At 45.0% G+C, this 19843-nt stretch overlaps 1 protein-coding gene across 8 annotated transcripts in view; it reads left to right on the top strand.

Annotated features, from left to right (window-relative positions):
- The window catches only part of TMCC1 (transmembrane and coiled-coil domain family 1), a 231117-nt gene that overhangs the window by 44224 nt on the left and 167050 nt on the right, over positions 1-19843 (top strand). For 5 of the 8 annotated variants that reach the window (XM_075938741.2, XM_075938742.2, XM_075938738.2 and 2 more), the window contains 2 exons: positions 4985-5042; positions 11489-12187. In XM_075938741.2, coding sequence (XP_075794856.1) covers positions 11645-12187 — 543 coding nt within the window. In that variant the 5' untranslated portion in view covers positions 4985-5042; positions 11489-11644. Of the gene's footprint in view, positions 1-4984; positions 5043-11488; positions 12188-19843 lie in introns of those variants that run through there. The other 3 variants (XM_075938749.2, XM_075938750.2, XM_014578433.4) reach the window with 2 other exon arrangements.

A 19843-nucleotide genomic window follows, 5' to 3' on the forward strand; every position in this document is an offset into this window, starting at 1 on the left:
AGAGGCAGCAGCCCGTTGGGGAGGAGGGGGGAGGCTAAGCTCCCCTTATGGACAGAGACTGGTCCACAGAAGCAGCCCATGTGTGCGGGGAGCTTGGACTCCTCCACAGATAGGGGCTGCTGCCATGGAGCAGCTTCTGTCTGTGGCAGGCACAGGCTTAGCGTAGACAGAGGCTGTTCCATGGGATGCCAGAGTAGCCTCTGTCCACAGGAAACTTAGACCTGCTCATCCCCCTCGGATGGGGCTGCTTTGTGGCAACCCCTCTTCCCTCCTTCCCTGTGTGGCAGGGGTGGGGGGATAGGTGGCATCCCAGCATAGGCTCCTGCCTGCTGCCGCGCTGCTGTTGGAGGCAGCAAGGGGGGGCAGGCTGGTCCGTGGAGCTAGCATGCGTGGAAAGCCAGCTTAAAAGCTGGCTCCTGGCGTGTGTTGGCTGCCACCTTCACCTCTATCAGAGGCAGCAGTGTGTAGATGTGGGGGGGAGGAAGGGGACAAGCGGATCCAGTGCTCATGGGCAGCCAGCTATTAAGCCAGCTCCTCATGGGTGCCAACTCCTGCCTTCCCTCCCGTTGCTGCCTCTGATACAGAGCAGCAAGATTGGGGGCGGGGGGAAAGAATGCATGTAGTCAGCATGTGGCCATTTACATGTTGACATCCCTAATCCTCTTTCAGCGATCTTGGGTTATTCTATTCTTAATTGCCTTGTTAACAGTGTGAATCAAGGTGTGTGATAAAACAGTGGCATATCCTCAATTTTACTAAAAGTGCTGTGAATTCTTTGCAGCTTTCCACTGAGTGCTAATATATTTCTAGAGCTTTTATATTTCCCCCTCCAAATACAATGCTTATGGAAAAGTGCACAGTGGAGGGCTGTTCTTATGTGGAGAATAGATATAGCATAGGCTGCAGTGGTGCAAGTTTCCCCACACTGCCATGGCAGACTTGTCCTGAAAGGACAAATGGGTATGAAGATAATTCATTCTGAAGGCCAAAACGGTCAGAAAGAGGTTGCTTTTGTTGGCTCTTTCATATGCAGCTCTTTTCCATTAGCAGTCTGAGTGAGGGCACCACATTCAATTCACAACTCTCCAAAGAGCTTTAGAATTAGTGACTGCCTTTGGTAGTTACTGATCAGAGCTTGATTTTAACTAGTGACCTCGGCTGTGTCTACACTGGGAAGATTTGGCTGCAAAAAAGCTGTCAAAATGCAAAAGTCGCCAAAAATGAAAACTGGTCAAACCAGTTTTTCTGTCTTGGTTGACATTTGATGGCCACATTGCTAGCCCCCTCACAATAGACAAGAGCAAAGTAATGTGGGTAAGCAACCTCCAGTGCAGTGTTGTGGGAAAGAATATAAAAGTAGAACATCAGTCTCTCCAGCCCTTCCCCTGCAGCAGCAGTCTGCTTGCTGCTGTCTTTCTAAATGATCTGTTTTTTGTTTCCCCAAGCAGAGAATCTCACTCAGCTGTCAAGTACTTCCCAGAGGTTAGAAAGGGGAAGGGTACATGTCTGCTGGACAGCAGAGATCACAAAACACTGAGCACAGCCATCAGGGCAGGCTTTTTGGGACACTGGGGTAAGTTAGTTCTCTCAACTAAACAGTGTAGTCCACACAGGCTCGCTCTTTGTCAATAATAAAAGGAGGGGAAAAGACAAATGTGTCTCTCAGGAGTGGGAGTTCGTTACCAAAACTGGGTGTTTTTCTAGACAAAAGTTACATTGTAGTGTTTATGCTCTCACTGTTTTGTCAACAAAAGGCAGTTTTTGGTGAAAAAACTTGTCGTAGATAAGGCCCTAGAAATGAAGGGCCACATTTTCAAATGAGCTTGGATTAGATTTAGGTATCTGTAATGGACAGGATGAGTGCTTACCAGCACCTGGTGACTAAGTGGTTAAACTCAGCCAGAAGAACCAATGGGCGTGCGGTGTTGAAACTTGAATTGTATAAGATTCCTTGCCTGCATTTTTGTGTGTGCAAGAGTTAAAGCAAGACACACAGAATGATTTAAACCCAGGGAGGACTACCATGCCCCCAGGGAATTTGGGTCATGGAAATGGACTGAACCAAGAAAAGATCAGAAGTAAGTAAAGGGTGGCAATGAGTCTAGTCACAATCAGGATATTTTCTTTATTTTGTGGTTTGGTTTGGTTTGATCTGCTCTGTGTAGATCTGTGCCTCCCCTCCCTATTTACGATCTAAGCATTTTTTCCAGAGATTTTCTGTTTGTTTGTTTTCCTTAGTTGCTCTGTAACATCTAGCAGCCAAGTATGCTTTATCAAGTATATCTTTTGTTTTGTAATAAAAATCACTTTTTTAAGGTGATGATTTGATTCTTATGTCCTGGAAGGTACAGGAGGTCTTTCTGTCTGTGTATGCGTCTGCATGTCTTAAACTGAGAGGTCAGCTACTAGAGACTGCACATTGTTTTTCTCATTTCTTTTTTCAAGAGCTCTTGTGGCAGGAGAGCTTGGGGTACCCTGGGGGTGAGTTCAAGTGTTTGCCCCTGGTTTTAGGGATGAAAATCACTTAATGGTGGCAGCAACCCCCCAAAATCTGTGTGGTGTGATTCTGGGGGAAGTTTTTATAACCAGAGTGGGAACAGCCCTGACAATCCCATAATAGAGGGGCCAGATTTTCAGAAATGCTCTGCATCCAGCCACTCTTCTTGTGACCTGGCAATGAGCTAGTTAAAATCCAGCCCAGTTGGGTAGCTACCAGAGTTCCCTCCTAATTTTTTCCATCCATGTGTGGAATAATTATGTATACTGAGGCATGTGCAGATGTGCAACACCAGTAGAAACACATGCTATGGGTGCCCTGCTGATCATCTGGGTTGCATTTGAAGCTCTCCTGGATTGTCACCCAAGCACTCAGCTTACACTGGTAGCTGCTTCATATTTTTAATAATCCTAAAGTTATGAACTGTTGAATGATTGTATGTATGTGTCAGGTTCCTAATGGACAAGTAACAGTATGCAAAAACTCCACCAAGATAAAGCATTTTGGTATTTTTGGAAAAGAGGCCAAGAACTGAACAGCCCTAGAGACTGAATTGTCATTCTCTACCTGCAGGCAGGTGTTAAATAGCACTGGGATGCTTGCATCCTTGGTCTGAAGGGAGTTGCTGTGTGCTGACCATTTTTGGAAACTTGGTTGCTTTATTTAGCAGTCTGTATAGAATCTCAGCTCTTCTGCAAATCTGCTTAGAAAAGCACTCTGGCTATGAGCCATTCAGTCCTCTTTGTAATGCTGTTTTGCTAGCAAACTTACACCCTTATGTTAGGCTTTCATTCCCTTTCACCTAAAAATGATAAACAGGTAATCAGTATACTCTGAGTTATTCAGGTGGTTTGAAATATACTATCCTTTCTTTAGGAAAGGAAAACAAGGCGGTATTGGCATGGTTGAGATGTAGCAAGTTCTGCTCAGGCTTGACCCAAAATCTGTAATATTTCTTGCATCCGTGACCCATTCCATTGTAGGGTTGCCATTCAAGGTTCCATTAGCAAGCTTTTGTGAAGAGGGGCTCAAGCTCCATAGTTTTTCTTTTATTTGTATGCCTCCGTCACTGGAAAAGGTGGAGATTGTGGGAGGGGAAATGAGAAATGCAAGCTTGGTCTACACTTCTAAAATTAAAACACAGCCGTAGCAGCACTTTAAAGTGAGTGTGACCATGGCAGGATCACTGGGAGAGCGCTCTCCCAATGTTCTTTGTAAAACCACTACCACAAGGGAAGTAGCTAATAGCACTGATAACATGTTTACACGGGCGCTTTACACAGTGTAATTTGCTGTGTTTCCAAGAAAGAGTGTGTGTTTACACTCCTGAGCCAATAAGTTGTGTAGTAAAGTGGCAATGTAGACTTAGCCGTAGTTGCTGTAGTGGACTTGGAGATGTCTGTTGTGATTCATGGTAAAGCATTGCCCATTAGACTTAACAAAATACCAGTTCAGCTAAGGTGACAGGCCCTAGGGATGTAAGCAACTCGTCGACTACCCCAAAGCATAGGCTTATCTGGTAGATGAGTCACTACTTGACTAGTCGTTCCCTCCCACTTCCTCTGTATGAGAGGCAGAAAGGGAGGGGAGCAGGAGTCAGCGCTTGGGGGAGCTGGCTTAAAAGCCAGTTCCCCCCAGCACTGTCTCTGTGGAGGGGGAGTGCAGGGGAGGCAGAGGCACAGCGGGGACTCAAGTAGTCCCTGCTCATGCTGGATCCCGACTGCTGTGCTTTTGCCTTTGAAATGTAGCAAGAGCCCCGGAGGGTTCTTGCTACATTTCAAAGGCAGAGGCACAGCAGTCCGGACCCAGAGCAAGCACGAACTGTTTGAGTCCCCGCTCACCATGGGTTCCCTGCAGCGCCTATGCCTTTTAAAGGTAATAAAAGCCATGGGCAGCTCTTACTACATTAAAAAGGCAGAGGCACAGCTGGGATAGTGAGCTCCACCCTTATCAACTAATCTAGTAGTCAATGGAATTTCTAATTAATTGACATGAACATCCCTAGCAGGCACACAAGCTTTATTTGATAAATAGGCTGACAAGCAGTCTTATTTCAAAGGTGCTTTCAGTTCTCATTTAATGGCAGTTGAGCCCAAAATAAACACTGAGCAAAGCTGGTTAACCTGTATCCAGAATATTTTAAAAATAAATAGAAGGGAAAGAAAAATAGGTTACAGACCGGTCTGTTCTTGCAGACTCTAGTCTGAAATCCAGCTATGCTGTGTATGCATATCAATGACCATAAAATGTGAGAAACAGAACAGTCCTTCACCTGAACTTCAAAATTAATCTTGTAAGACTTAGTTTAAACTTCCTTTATGTCTCTTTGGCTACCTGGAAAAAGATTTTAAATTTCAACCTGTCCCTGATGCACTTTATCTATCTTTTAAATATAGTGTTAGAATTTGCTCATTTTGTATCATTCTTTCCACATGAATACATTTCTCTCTTCTAAGAGCTAGACCTCATGTCTGCTTTCTTTTGCAGCTTCTGTTCAATGGAGGGGCTGCAACCAGTCAGCCATGCTTAAGGACAAGTGATGGAGGCAAGTATTAACTCTTCCTTTACACTTCTCAGCTATTTTTGCCAACTGCTTTATTTGAACAGCTTTATTTCCCAAAGCTATTATGAAGTGGCTGTCCAATTGAAGGAATATTTGAATGCACTTTGAGACCTAATAAGGAAGGTGTTGTAAAGTGCTCAGCCAAGTCTTTGACAGTATATAGGGAGCTATTATAAAATTAACTTTGTTGTCACCTTTCTTCTCAAATTAACTAGAAATATGGACTTTTAAGAGAAATACAGAAAAGGTTTGCGCTCAATTGCCTCCTTAAAGGGACAATGTGAAAGTTGTTAGGTGAAAAATTGGATGTACTTTAGATAACATCTGTGTGGATCTTGTCTTAAGTGTTATGGATACAAATGGATAATCACAGCAAACACTTGTGAATTTTCATGCAAATAAAATGCAGTGATTAACCATGCTGGCATTCAGTCTTTCATTTGTGAGAACTTGGAAAGTGAAGACTAGCCACAAGTGAATATCTGTAAGAGCCACACTGGAAATGCATGTCTTAACCATTTTGAAAAGGACTTTTTGCCCCACTATGTATTTCATTAACCAAAATACAAAGATGAGCACGTAACTATATTTGCCACTAAGGAAACAGGAAGAAGGTCATACATTTTAGTAATTTAGTCATAAATGCATATATAGAATATACTTAGTGACCAGTTTGCAAACAGACTGTGTAAACAAGCTTTATTCATCAAACTGTATCAAACTATTTTCAGATATGAAAAGATAAAAATCATCAATTTTTTTGTAAACAGAGAGGGGCTGCATGAATCACGAGAGATTTTCACCAAATAATTCAGGTAGCTCTGGTTACAGATGTTTTAGCTGATCAACAAAGCTACCTGTGGTAAGCTGTTAATCAGCTATGTCAAGAGATGAGATAGGTATTTGTTTAGGGTAGGCGTAGGGAACCTAAGGCCTGGGGGACTGGATGCAGCCCCTGGGTTGTCTGGATCTGGCTCCTCCATCATTGGGGAGCCTGTGTTGGTACTCCAACCTCCCTGATACCTCTTGGAAGCCCCAGTGCCCAACTGATTTTTCTGTTGGTCAGCGGCCTCTAACCCAAAAAATATTCCCCACCCCGATTTAGGGAATAACTTAGCCATATTTGTTCTCAGTTGAAGTTCAGCAAGGACTACCTGAATAATGAATATTTTGGGAATTTTTAAAGTAAATATGGGGAGATATGGCTCATTATTTGTTTTTAGTATGCCAAATAGTTTTGGGGGCTCTCATTAACCACTGAGATTTGTTCATTGAATGATTTTGCCTGTTGAACAAAATGAAAAATGGATTCTAGTTTTGTCTTTTCTTCAAATAGTCAGCCTCAGTTGAGACCTAGATTTGGACTGTCTGGATACATTATCGTATTTGTCAAAGTAAAAGCAATATATGAAATTTAAATTTCAACAATGTAAGTCCAAGGAGGGTATTAGACATAAAGACAAAGATCATCTAAGCCAGTGGTTCCCAACCTTTTTTATGCCAAAGTTTCACAATTTTTTGGCAGTCTGGTATTTGTTCTGCAAATCATGAATTAACAAATAAGTAAAAAAAAAGTTACCTGTCTGCCTAGCCCCAACCCAACCCAACTCCTTGCTCCCCAGTGCCTAACACCTTTGACCCAACACCTACGCTGCATGCCCTATGGCCCTTTAACCTCGGACTCCTACAGCCCCTGCCAACACCCTCTGTCCTGTAACTCCACCCCTGCCCTCCCCAGAGCAAGGCTGCCCCCTTAGGGAGCATGGCTGTTACTGCCCGAGCAGTGCGACTGGTTTGGTGTCTCAGTGGGGTGCATGGCTCCAGGTTTTTGGCAGCCCACTGGAGGTTCAAAAGACCATCCAGGACCTACTGTTCAAGGGCACAGGCCTATTCTCTGAGCATACTGACACCAGCCTTCATGGGCTGAAGGACTCCAGTGTGATTCCAAGTCCCTAGGTGTTCATACCCTGGCACAGCAGAGGTGCTCCCTCCCAATCCCCCCCTCTCAATGTTCCAGCAGGGAATAGGTCAGATTTTTTGATGCGCAGAGGCTACAATAGGAATGGAATGTGACCATCCCGCTCCTCTTCCAACGGGGGGCTCCAGGCTGAGCCTTTGAAGGTTCGAGCTGGGGCAGCATACCAGCCACCACTTGCCAGCCCTTTGCCAATTTGGCTTTCCATTTTCCACTGTGCCTGGTCGCTCATCACGACGGACCACTGGGTCTTAAGCATGGTGTGAAATGGATACTTCATCCCTTTCCATTCTTGTCCTTCCTCCCTACCCCCATCTCTCTTCGAGGACCCCTCTCGCGAGTATCTCCTATGCTTGGAGGTGCAACAGCTCCTCAATCTTGGAACAGTGGGGGAAGTCCCAGTGGAACTCTGAGGCAAGGGTTTCTACTCATGCTATTTCTAGTCCCAAAGGCCAAGGGGGTGCTTTTGCCCCATCTTGGACTTGAGGGCCCTCAATGCCTTCATGGTGGAGTCGAAGTCCAAGATGGTAAAGTTGTTTTTTATCATTCCTTCCCTAACTGGGAGAGAGTAGTATGCTGCCTCGATCTCAACGATGCCTCTTTGCACATTTCGATTGCGCCACCTCACAGGCGCTTCCTTCAGTTTACAGTGGGCTGGGACCATTATCAGTTTATGGCCCTCTCCTTTGGCCTTTTTACTACCCCCAAAGTGTTCACAAAATGTATGGTGATCATCGCTGCATTCTTGTGGAAAAGGTGGATCCTGGTTTACATGTACAACTGGCTCATAAAGGGCTTTTCCCCTTCCCAGGTTCTGGAGCACATATCCCTAGTCAGGGAGATTTTCCTCGGGTTGGGTCTAAATGAGGACAAATCCACTCTGACCCCAACCAAAGGATGGAGTTCATTGGGCCTGTCTGGATGCCAGTGTAGCCAGAGCATTTCTGCCTGCAGCCTGCTTTCTGGTGATAAAGCACACTGTGCGGGGGCTCTGGTTATTTCCCACCGCCATAGCTCAGTGTTGCATGAGGGTGCTGGGGTTCGTGACTGCTTGTACTTATGTGGTGTGCCACTCCAGATTCAGGCTGTGACCATTCCATCTGTGGTCCACAACCTGGCCTTTCAGCTGATCAACATGGTAACTGTGCCCAAGGACATGCTAAGGTCCCTCGACTGGCGGCTATGCGAGGAGGCAGTCTGTAAAGGGACGCTGTTCCACAGCTCCACCCCGTCCATCCAGCTGGTGACAGATGATGCCGATACAGACTGGGGAGCTAATCTCAGGGAGTTCTGGACCCAAGGTCTGTGCTGTCCTGCAGATCTCTCCCTTCATATCAATGTCAGGGAGTTGAGAGTTAGCTGCCTCACATGCCATGCTTTCCTGCCAGGACTTTGAAACAGGTGCATTTCAACCTTTCTATCTTTACGGACAACACAGCAGTGATGTTCTATATAAATAGACAGAGTGGTGCCTGCTCCCGTCTCCTGTGCCGGAAAGTCTTCCTTCTGTGGGAGTTCTGTATCACCCACGGCATTCACCTGGTGGCTTTCTATCTCCCCGGGACCCAGAATACTCTAGTGGACTTCCTCAGCCGGTTCTTTGAGGGCCACGAATGGTCCCTCAGGACGGATGTGGTCCTGTCCGTCTTTCCCTACCTGGACCTGTTCGCTGCCTGTAGGAACAGGAAGTGCCCTCACTTTTGCTCCCTATTCAACCACAGTCCTGGGTCCATGGAGGATGCTCTGCTGGTTCCCTGGCTCCCAGTCCTCCTGTATGCCTTCCTTTCATTCCTTCTCATTCACAAGGTGATTCTCAAGGTCAGGGAATTCCAAGCTTCTGGGCTTCCATGCTTTTAATAGCCCCAGCATGGCCCTGCCAGCACTGAGTCCCAGCCCTGCTCGATCTCTTGGTAGAGCGCCCCCTGGCATTCCTCCCATATCTGGACGTGATCTCTCAGGAGTTTGGCAGGCTTGAGCTGTTGGCCACTTGCTCCTGTCTGCACTTATCATGGAAGATGTCCTTTCTGGTCTCTGAGCTGCAGGCTTTGACCGTGAACCCTCCACACACAGTCTTTTTTAGGGCGAAGGTTAGGCTTTACCCTCATCTGTCTTTTTTGCCTAAGTTATTGACGTATTTTCATGTTAACAGGATATTTTCCTACCGATGTTTTATTTAAAACAGCATAGTTTGGGAACAGAGCAGGTTCTACATGCCTTGGATGTTAGGCAAGCTTTGGCTTTTTATTTGGATAGAACAAAACCCTTTCGTAGATTTCCTGAGTTGTGTCTATAGTTGACAGGGTGAAGGGCTTGTCATTGTCAGCTGAGCGTATCTCGTCCTGGATTGTCTTCTGCATCAGGGAGTGTTATGGGCTGGCATATATTCTAGCCCCTCCTATCACGGCCCATTGACTAGAGCCCAAGCTTCTTCCATGGCTTTTGTGGCCCAGGTGCCCCTTTTAGAGGTTTGCTGAGAGGCCACCTAGTCGTCGGTGCATTCCTTTGCAAGTCACTCCGCCATAACGCAACAGGTCAGGGTTGATGCGGCAGTGCTGCTATCTGTGTCTCAGTACTCTCCACCCCCACCCTCATGGGTTTAGCTCTGGAGTCACCCTAAGTGGAATGGACATGAGCAAACACTCGAAGAAAAAATGGTTATTTACCTTGCGTAACTGTTGCTCTTCGAGATGTGTTGCTCATGTCAATTCCAATTCCCACCCACCTATCCTGTGTTGGAGTGCGCTGGCAAAAAGGAACTTAGGGAGTGGAGGGCCAGCAGAGGTATACATGAACTGCTATATTGGTGCCACTCCAGGGGGCTCCCCTGCTGGCCCAATGGGTAGTGCTAAGGGAAAACTCTCCCAACAGTCCGTGCATGTGGTGCACACACACCTAAGTGGAATGGACACGATCAGCTCATCTCAAAGAACAGCAGTTACAAAAGGTAGGTAACTATTTTTTCTTAGTTCATCCACTGAATTACTGTATAAATGTGGTCAAATTGTTAACCTTTCTGTGACTGTCTACTATTCCATGTCAATGGGATTGAGTTACCTCCAAAGTTACTGAGACTTAATGCTTGTAATGTGCTCTGAAAATTTCAGAAGAAAAGTACACCACAAGAAAATAGGTTTCCTGTTAAATATTGTAATTTATTTTGCCTCCTTATGCTAAGGCGTCCAAGAGAAGGAGCTTGATGCAGCTCATCTGGTTGGTCTTGCTGTGGTGCCTGCTATATCGGTACCTTGGAATGTCCGTTCTAACCCATTGTGTTATGTCTAAGGTGCACAAAGCTGAGGGAGATCTTGGATTATAACCCCTTCTCAATACAGCTATGTTAAGATTAAAAAGAATGTTTTACTAGGAAGCATAATATATTGCATTTTTAATAAGATCATAGCTTTTTCATGCTATCTTCTGCCAAGATTGAGAGCAGACTTCTGTGGTACGGTATATATTTATAGAAGCACAATCAAATCTTCTCCTGCAAGAAAACAACCTCTAATTTCTGTACATGTGATCTCCTTAATCATGGCAATGATGTGAACCTTCCTACACTTATTCCAGCCCCCATTAAATATTCTGCTTTTAATATTTAAAATATCCTTTGTGCTTCCTTCCTCATTCCCCTGATGCACTCTTCCTTCAGTGTGCTGCCATCTTAGCTCTCAATTGCAATGTTGTGTGGGCAACTCGTATCTGAAGCAAAGGGGGTGGTGGAGAGACTTGCTGGGAGAAGCTGAACACTTTTTCTTTTCTCAAATGTCTGAGCTGGACATGTCTGTGCTGCTGCCTCTACCTGTCTAGTCGCTTGGTAATCTACTTTCAGAACGGCATTTTTGTGTCCTCGTATACTTTTATGGACAAAATGATACCTAAGTGCTTCCCTCTCCCCACTTGAAGGCAAACTTTAGCATCCAGTTAGCAGTAGTTTCAATAGATACTAGTTAGTAATAAGCTATTCCCTGGTTTTTTACTGGAAATAAACAGCTATAATTTGGCCTTTTTACTCTGTTTTCCTGTATATTTATGATAGAACAGCTACTACATTTGAAGATCAGATCATTGTCTTCCTTACCAACCTTGCAGTGGGGATTAACTTGTTAAGTCATTACTGATTTAACTATGAATGCTGAATTCCAGTGGCTTAGGTTTTATTGGGTATTGTTACAGGCTTCATGGCATGCACTTCCTGTTTCTCATTAGCAGAATTTTAACCTGGTTCTCACTTCCCCATCTCTACCTACTGTCTTGAACACTTTCTCATTGATGAAAAAATAAGCAGTCCTTTCACAGGCTCTGTGTACTACATACAGTATATATGTTTCTAATATAATGGCTGAAGGATGCTTGAACAAGAGAGACTTTAACAGCATGTTTTTTCTGTATTGATTTTTTTAACCTGTCAGTTTCTGCATGGATGTGTAATATTGGCTCTTTTGTTTAACATTAGATAAGCATGAGACCTCCATGGCACAGCTGCATGTGTAGTCACTCTTGAAGCAATTGCACTCCTAATTGGCTGACAATCTTGGCATTTAAAAAAAATCTAAAGACAGGGGACATCTTTATTTATGAGTTGTCAAATAAACGTGTTGGGTGTCATCTAATGGAGCCTTCTGGCAGTGAACAGATCTATGACGACCCTGATCCTGGAGGCAAATCCCAAGATCAAGATATCAAAAAACATGAATCTGAGCAAAAGTTGTCCAAAATTACTCATAATGCTTTGGAGAACATTAATGTGATTGGCCAAGGCTTGAAGCACCTTTTCCAGCACCAGCGCAGGAGGTCCTCAGTGTCTCCACATGATGTGCAACAAGCTCAGGCTGATATGGAGCCAGAAGTGGATTTGGAAAGCCAAAGCGCCTGTACTGAAATTGATGGTGTCTCCACCCATCCCACAGCTTTGAACAGAGTTCTTCAGCAGATCAGAGTGCCACCTAAGATGAAGAGAGGGACAAGCCTGCATAGCAGGCGAGGCAAGTCAGATGCCCCAAAAGGAAGCCCACAGATCAACAGGAAGACTGCCCAAGATACTCATTCAGGCCGGCCCAGGTCTTCCTCCACCACCGATGCTCCCATTAACCTGTCTGTGCTGGAGATGACTTCTGTTTATGTAGCTGGTGAGGAAGTCGCAGCAACAGAGCGGGTAAGTTACCTAGACTGATTTTTATTCATTATCAGCCTGCTTGTAGGTTTTGTTAAACCTTTTGAGTTCTGTTTTAAAGCAATTTTTTTTCTTGACGTATAATAGAGCTACTTTGTAGAACAGCATCTTTACCAATAGAGCAAGGAGCTTCAAAAAGATTCTAACACTAACATTTTTATGAAATGGTGTGTTGCTTATTTGATATGCATTTTATTTCCTGAACTGGAGAGCTACTCTTAGTACATTATATTGGTAACGTGGTGGTCCATAATCAAAGAAATGGTGGTGACAGCCACAGTTGTTCTAGTTCTACCTTTGCTAGCATTTGTCATTCTGGACTGCTCCAGCAAATCTTTATTTAGTAAGTTGGGAGACTCTTTAGCTTTCTTTATATTACAGAAAAATTGACAGTTTATTTTGTGTCCATGGAAAGCCTATCCCAAAACCTGGGATTTTAGTGAGCCCAGCATAGGACTGTCTTTAAAACATTTTCACATGGCCATGTATACTGATAGATTGATGCTATTTAGAGCAGCCAGGAAGCTGCATTGTATTACTACAGGTTGGACCTCTATGTTGTGGGACTGGAAAGCCCCAGCGATAGAGGTTGCCAGCAGCTCAGAGCAGAGCCCACCTGTGGGGCCAGTGGGCCAGCAGATCCCACAAGGCATCAAAGCCCGTAGCTGTCTAGGAAGGGAAAGCCGGGGGTGGAGCTCGCAGGACAGTGGAACCCGCAGTGGAACCACCATGAGTTCCTGCAGAGTGGTGGGGTTGCTGTGAGCTCTGGCGGGGAGACAAGACTGACACACCCCACACATCAAGACTTCCCCTGGTCCAGCAAACTCCCTTGTTGGGACCAGTCAGGTCCTGAGGATACTGGACTAGGAAGGTCCAACCTATAGTCAATTTACCTAATCGTTGTGAAAAAATGTTCACAAATGATGTAGTCTCTGTCTAGTGGTGTCTGTTCCAACACGTTCTTGCAAACCTATTTCAGTTAGCAAATTTGTGGAGGTAAGGATAAGAAAAGTCTGTCTTGCACTTTTCTTCTATGCTATATCAATTTACTTGGTACATTTAAAAGTGCTGATTGAGGGAAAACAAAGATGCACCTCTGTCTGTTAAACTTCCTCCATTTTTAAAAAATTAGCATTCTGATTTAACCAAGGCTATTGCCTGGAATATATGTGGTGCCATTAATAAAAATACTTCATATGTCCAGATAAGTGATGTAACAGGGCATACTTTTATTCACAGGAGAAAAAAATGTGATAATGAAAACATGCTCTGCTGTCAAATATATTCCAGTTTTCTTGTTCTTTATTAAAGTAACTTAGAGTATAGCTCAGAACAAATCAGATGCAAAACTGACACTATAGGATTTCATGTTTGCACAGTGTTTGACATTTTATAATTTTTATAAAGTAACTTTTGAAGGATGAGGATGAGTAAATCCATCTGTTAAGGACAAGATCTAGAAATTAGTTTATTGTTTAAGAAATAAGGAATATCATCAGCCACTTGATTCATTACTACTTGTTTCATCATGCTTTGGCAAAGATGAAACAAGTACTCTAATTAGAACAGTATTTTCAAATACACAAAATTGTGTTCCAAGTCCAATTTGATTTAATATAAAATAGTATTGTGACGGTTTCCCCATGCTTTATGAAGTTTGGGTTATTAATATAAAGTTTGTCTTATTAATATGCATAACTTGAAGATGCTTTGGAGTAGGGATGTAAGCGACTAATTGACTATTCGATAAGCATATGCTTATCGGATAGTCAACTCGACTAGTAGCTTCCCCCCACCTTGTGGAGGTGACGTTCATAGGGCAACTCTGCACAGCTCAGTCCAGGCTCAGTTGTGCAGGGCTGCCCCTTAAACACCAAGGTAGCATTAAAAGGGCAGTGCTGCACAGCTGCACACTCTGCCTCTGCATTTCAAAGGGGCAGCCCTGCACAGCTGAGCCCAGGCTCAGCTGTGTGGCGCTGCCCCTTTGAAACGCTGAGATGGCATTTCAAAGTGGTGCTGTGGAGCCCGGGGTCAGCTGGGGACTTCCCAGCTGATCCCGTGCTCCATGGCATTTCTGCAGAACCCGGGATCAGCTGGAGAGTCCCCAGCTGACGGCAGCTCCATGTGGCATTTCAAATTGGCAGCATAGCACAGTGCCCGGGGTCAGCGGGGGACTCAGAGCACAAGAGCCCTTGCTGCATCTGAAGGCTGGTTCCTGTGGCTTGGTGGGCTGGATCTGGCCTGAGAATGGTGTTTTGCCCAGGCCTGATGTAGTGGCCCCCTTTTCATTGAGCAGAGGCTTATGACTCTTTATTTTGTGTGACTTTAGGGGGTGGGTAACAGATAAGAGCGTCTAACAACCTAATTATCTGCAACCAAAGCTGGAAACTGTAGTAGTGTTGTTTGTAGTTTGTGAAAGGTTAAAGTGACTGACATCACTGGGACAGAACTTAGATACCCACGACTTTAAACTTATTTATCCATAGGAAACATTTGTGCCTTAGAGCAGGGGTGGCCAACATGTGGCTCGAGCCACATGCGGCTCTTCAGAAATTAATATGTGGCAGAAGTTAATATGTGGCTCCTTGCATAGATACCAAATCTAGGGCTGGAGCTACAGGTGCCAAATTTACACTGGGCCGGCGGGTGCTTACTGTTCAACCTCCAGCTCTGCCCTAGCACTGTTCCCCTCCACCCTTTCCCCCTAGGATCGTGCCACTTCCTACCCTCTCCACTGAGCCTGTCACACCCATGCTTCCCCTCTCCAGTATCTCCCACTGAGAGAGAGCTGATCACAGTGGGCAGGAGGAAAAGAAGGATTCACTGACTGGTGGGGCTGCCAGTGGGCGGGATGTGCTGAGAGTGGTGGTGAGGAGATGATCAGGGCTGGTGACATATAACTGTTGCTCTTTGGCAATGTGCATTGGTAAATTCTGGCTTCTTCTCAGGTTTAGATTGGCCACCTCTGCCTTAGAACATATCTGCTGGTAAATTAATATGATTAATGTTTTCACTGGAAATGAAAAACTTAAACTCATTTTGTTTTTGTGGTGCTGGATGCTATATTGTATTAAAATACAGTTGATACATGCAAAAACATTTAAATGCTTGTAGCTTGACAAAGTATAGTAAGTTTATATGGGCTTTCTCAATATATAATATATGTGACAACATTTGGGGCTGTTCTTCCTATTTAAAAGCATCACAGTAGTGCCTGCCACACAAGGTGGCTCCTTCAGCAGGAGATCTGACCCTGGGGCTTGAGTTCATAAACTCTACATCCCTATGTTTTCCACCCCTCCTGCCTCCCTCCAATTAGTGTTCCTCCTGATCTATGGAGAAAAGGCCTCTCGATTCTTCATCCCATTCCAGTTGGCTGATTTTCCTACCATTATTTTTTTGGGGGGGAGGGGGAAGAGGGAGGAAAGGAAGGAAGGGAGAATGGGAGCCGGGACAACTGTGGGATTTGAATGGGGCCTAAAAGAATCCTGTTGGTTATTTTTTTAAATCAAAAAGCCAATTTACCTTATCAGCAAGTAATATCCATTTGTGAAAATATCTGAATAAAATATCACCTAAAACATTTTCCTCAAACATTTGGGACATTTAATTTATTCCAGAAACAGTGTTATGGCATATTTTTGTTCATAATGCTTGATTGTCAGTTTATCTTTCAGCCTAAAAGGAAATTGTCTTGTAATGTAAGGTAAAAAGATTTAGACCAAAACATGAGTGCTGTTTTTCACGCTTTAAGGCAATTGTTTAGACTTATTATGTGTTTCTATAAGTAGGACATTTGGACTGAAACTTCCCTTACTCAGTGTTGCTTCATGTTATTTGGACGGGGGCTTTTTCAGTCAAAATGATTCAATTGTTTCTGAAAATGAGGTTAAATATATTTTGCCTATGTAAAAGTCTTGTTTTGAGCCACTTGAGTGTCCCCACGCTTTGGAGCAAGAATTTGTCCATTTGGCAGGGAGGAAAAAAATCAGAAAGGAAATTAATACAGGCAGTCCCCGGGTTACGTACAAGATAGGGACTGTAGGTTTATTCTTAAGTTGAATTTGTATGTAAGTCGGAACTGGTACATATTGTACCCCAGGCGTCCAGATTCATCCGCTGTTGAAACTGACCAGCAGCGGCTGAATCGGACACACTTGGGCAGAGCAGCTGGAGTGCTGCTGGGTTGGTATGGTAGCGCCGACCCTTGGCATGGCGGGACCAACCTGGCAGCACCCCAGCTGCTCTTGGGGACGCCTGAGGCAGAGCAGCTGGGGTGCTGCTGGGTTGGTCCAGTAGCGCCGCACCTCGGCGCTGTAGGACCAATCCGGTAGCCCCCCATCTGCTCTACCCCAAGCTACGGTGAGAAAAGCCTGGTCTGTTTGGGGGGGTGCACTAGCTGCGCCCCCCCCCCCCCCAACAGACCAGGCTTTTCTCGCCGCGGAGGATGGGGGCGGCGGGACCGCGGCGCATCTCAGCGGTTCCGCCGCCCGCGTCCTCCGCGGCGAGAAAAGCCCCATTCGTAAGTAGGAATCCGGCGTAAGTTGGATCCACATAACTTGGGGACTGCCTGTAATGCTGTGTTTAGAGACTACAGGTTAGACATCTCTTATCTGGCACCCTCGTGATCTAACCAATCCCGAACCACAGAGAAGTTTCCCTGCCACAGCCCCCAGCCACCGACTCTGCCATCTCCAGCAGAGGGAGGGTGCAAGGCAGGGGTACTACATCCAGCCCCCGACTGGCTACCTGCTGGATTGCTGGCCCTGCTGCTGCTTCCCCAGCCAGACGGCTTGCCAGGCTCCAGCAGCCCATGCTGGGGTCTGGCCTTAGCCCTGTTCAGGATGCCAGGGGCTGTGGAGGGCTCAGGCTTTGGTCCCAGCCCCCACAGCAGCCTGCAAGCTCTGGTTTCACAGGCCGTCCAGGGCTCCAGCCCCATGCTGTCATGGGCTGCTGTGGCTGCCACCAGCCTTGTCCCCGGTTCCGCTGCTCAGAGTGCAAGTTCCTGCCCTGCAGCAGCCCGCAGGCTCTGGCCCCGCGCTGCCACAGGCTGTCGCCAGCCCAATTTTGCGCTGCCAGGGGCTGCCCTGACCCAGTCCAGTGCCGCAGGCTGCTGGGGCTGCCGCGAGTCCCAGCCTTTGCCCTGTCCCACTGTTTCAGCCCAGCCCCTCCTGAATTGCCCACCTGTCACAAGGCTACTGGGGTTCTCTGATCAAAGAATATCTATGGTCCTGCTGGACCCAGAGAATTCCGCTTTTGGGAGGTGCAACCTGTAGTATGTAGTAAAGCATGAATTACAAATTGACCAATGAGGAGAGAACAAAACATTGAGCACAATCTAGTCAAGGGCTACTCAACTTTGGAAGCCCCAGGGGCCACAATGATACTCTCAGCACATGCCGAGGGCCATTACTTAAGTGTGGTTATGTACAGAAATCTTTCAGTAAGGAACATATCTTAGTTTTTCTTAAATTGCTGTCAGGTGGATACAAGTCTTTGAACTCAGGATGATAAGATTCATGGCGCCGTTGCAGGTTTGTTTTCTTTAACACAGTGGAAATCTTTTGACAGAGAAGACACATTTGTTTTCCATTTATCTCTGCAGAAGCAAATTCCATCTCCCAAACAAAGTTGAAAACCTTACATTCATCCAACAAGTGTCTCCTCTTTGTTTTCATTTTTAATGCTTCTTATTAAAAATAAAATTGTATACCAGTGTTTTGGCTGTTTAGCTTGAAGTTTCAGGTTGTGCGTTTCTTGGAGTTATTTTACTCTTTAAAAAGAAAAGCTTCAACCTGTTGCGGGTGGGGAGCTGGGCAAGTCAGGCTGCACACCAGAGTCAAAAAAGGACAGATTCCCGGGAGTTCTGTCCTGTATTCCCAGCAGGGCTGATGTCCCCATACGGGAGTCCATAGATCTGTGTGGGATGGAGGCAGGGCTGCCCAGCCATGACACAGGACCCAAACTTGGCCACTGTGACCCAGTCAGCACCTCTCAGGATCTGCCTCCAAGGCTAAGCAGCCAGCACTGCTCACTATACCCCGGCACTCCCGGCACCTCCTCCCGGGGGGCTAGAAATGCTAACACCCTGTACCCATCTGTTCCAGCCAGCCTGTACGTTGCGTCTTTCAGTGTTCACCCCACCTGGGAGATGCCTCGCCATTGTGGAAAGTGTTCCCAGTGGAGGCCATGTTCAAAGGATCCCACCTACGGGCTGCATGTTGAGTAGTCCTGATCTAGTCTGTCAGTTGTCTGATGCAAGGATCCCATCATGGGGTGGGGGAGTGTGCGGGATAAGGATGTCAGTGTGTAATTAAAGACCGTTTTATAATTTCCTGCAATACACACCAGGGGCTAAGGTTGTACCTAATACATAGGTTACATACCATGATCACTGGGTATTCTGTATATGATTTGTTTGGTCCCTAAGTGTGCTGTAACCTGTTAACTATTTTTTTTTGCTACTACTGGTAGAATCAGTAGCTAGTGTACATGGTCTATATTCTACCTATTTTTATTATGGTATAATCCAAAGGTTACAATCAGTATTAGCACCCCATTGTGCTGGGTATTGTACAGATATATATAGTGAGAGACTCTACTTGCCCCAAAAATCTAACCATCCAAAATACTTACTAGTAAGATGTTGCATTTTTAGCATATTTTAAATATTTAATTCTGTCATGTTTTTCTCCATAGTCCAGGAGCCCCTTTCCAAAATCATCTGGTTTACTGAAGATTCTTTTTTCCTAGTCTAAAATAGTGATTTGCTTGACTTATATTAACACTGTCAGCTAATTGAGCCTGCTGCCTGTGGAAGCAAGGATGAAGAGTTTCATTTTGATGAGATTTTTGCTGCTGGGTTGTCTTCTGCCTAACATGTTCATTCCTCTTTTTTGAAGTACTATGATTATGCTGGAATGCTAATCTCCGTCTCTGATTGCTTCATAGGAAGATTAGCATTATCAAGAAATACAGGCATTCCATGCACTAGTTCAGGGTAAGGAATCCATGTAAGAACCAAGTCAGGTGTTGGGCTGGTTATTTTGATAGGCATGAGCTATCTATAGCAGAGAGACAGAACAGACAATGGGAGTGTTTCTGTGCACTGTGAAGTGTGTAGATTTTTTTTTTTCAGTTAGAGCAAAAAATTGTTACTGCAAATGTTAGGAAAAAACTATGGAACTCTTTATTGACAAGTGAACTTGTGCAGCAAACCCCACTGTAGCGAGATGTGAGTCCATTTGTTTGATGCAATTTAAAACATTGGGATTTGTGTTTTCACTGTCAAAAGAGAATTTGAATAAAAGTAGAAGGAAAGTTACATTTTTGTCCATTGTAAAGTTCGATGATAGTAAGTTATGCTGTGCCATATAAAAGAAGAGTGTCATGGATCTAAACAATTCAGCGGGTTCACTGATCAGGTTCCCCTCTTATACCTAGTTGTGGATTTTTTTTGATTGGTGCTGTGTGATTTTTTTATATTTAAGTATTGCTCTATCTTTGAGTGAGAAGGATGTGTATTATCCCAATGTCTGAAGATGTATAACTGCAGAAATCTTGCAAAGGTCTGAGTCATGCTCTGTGGAAATGTGTAGCTTGTATTTTTGGTGTTCTCTATTTTATATTTTGCAATCT

This window comes from Pelodiscus sinensis, chromosome 11, assembly GCF_052426305.1.
Source record: "Pelodiscus sinensis isolate ZL-2025 chromosome 11, ASM5242630v1, whole genome shotgun sequence".
NCBI lineage: Eukaryota > Metazoa > Chordata > Testudines > Trionychidae > Pelodiscus > Pelodiscus sinensis.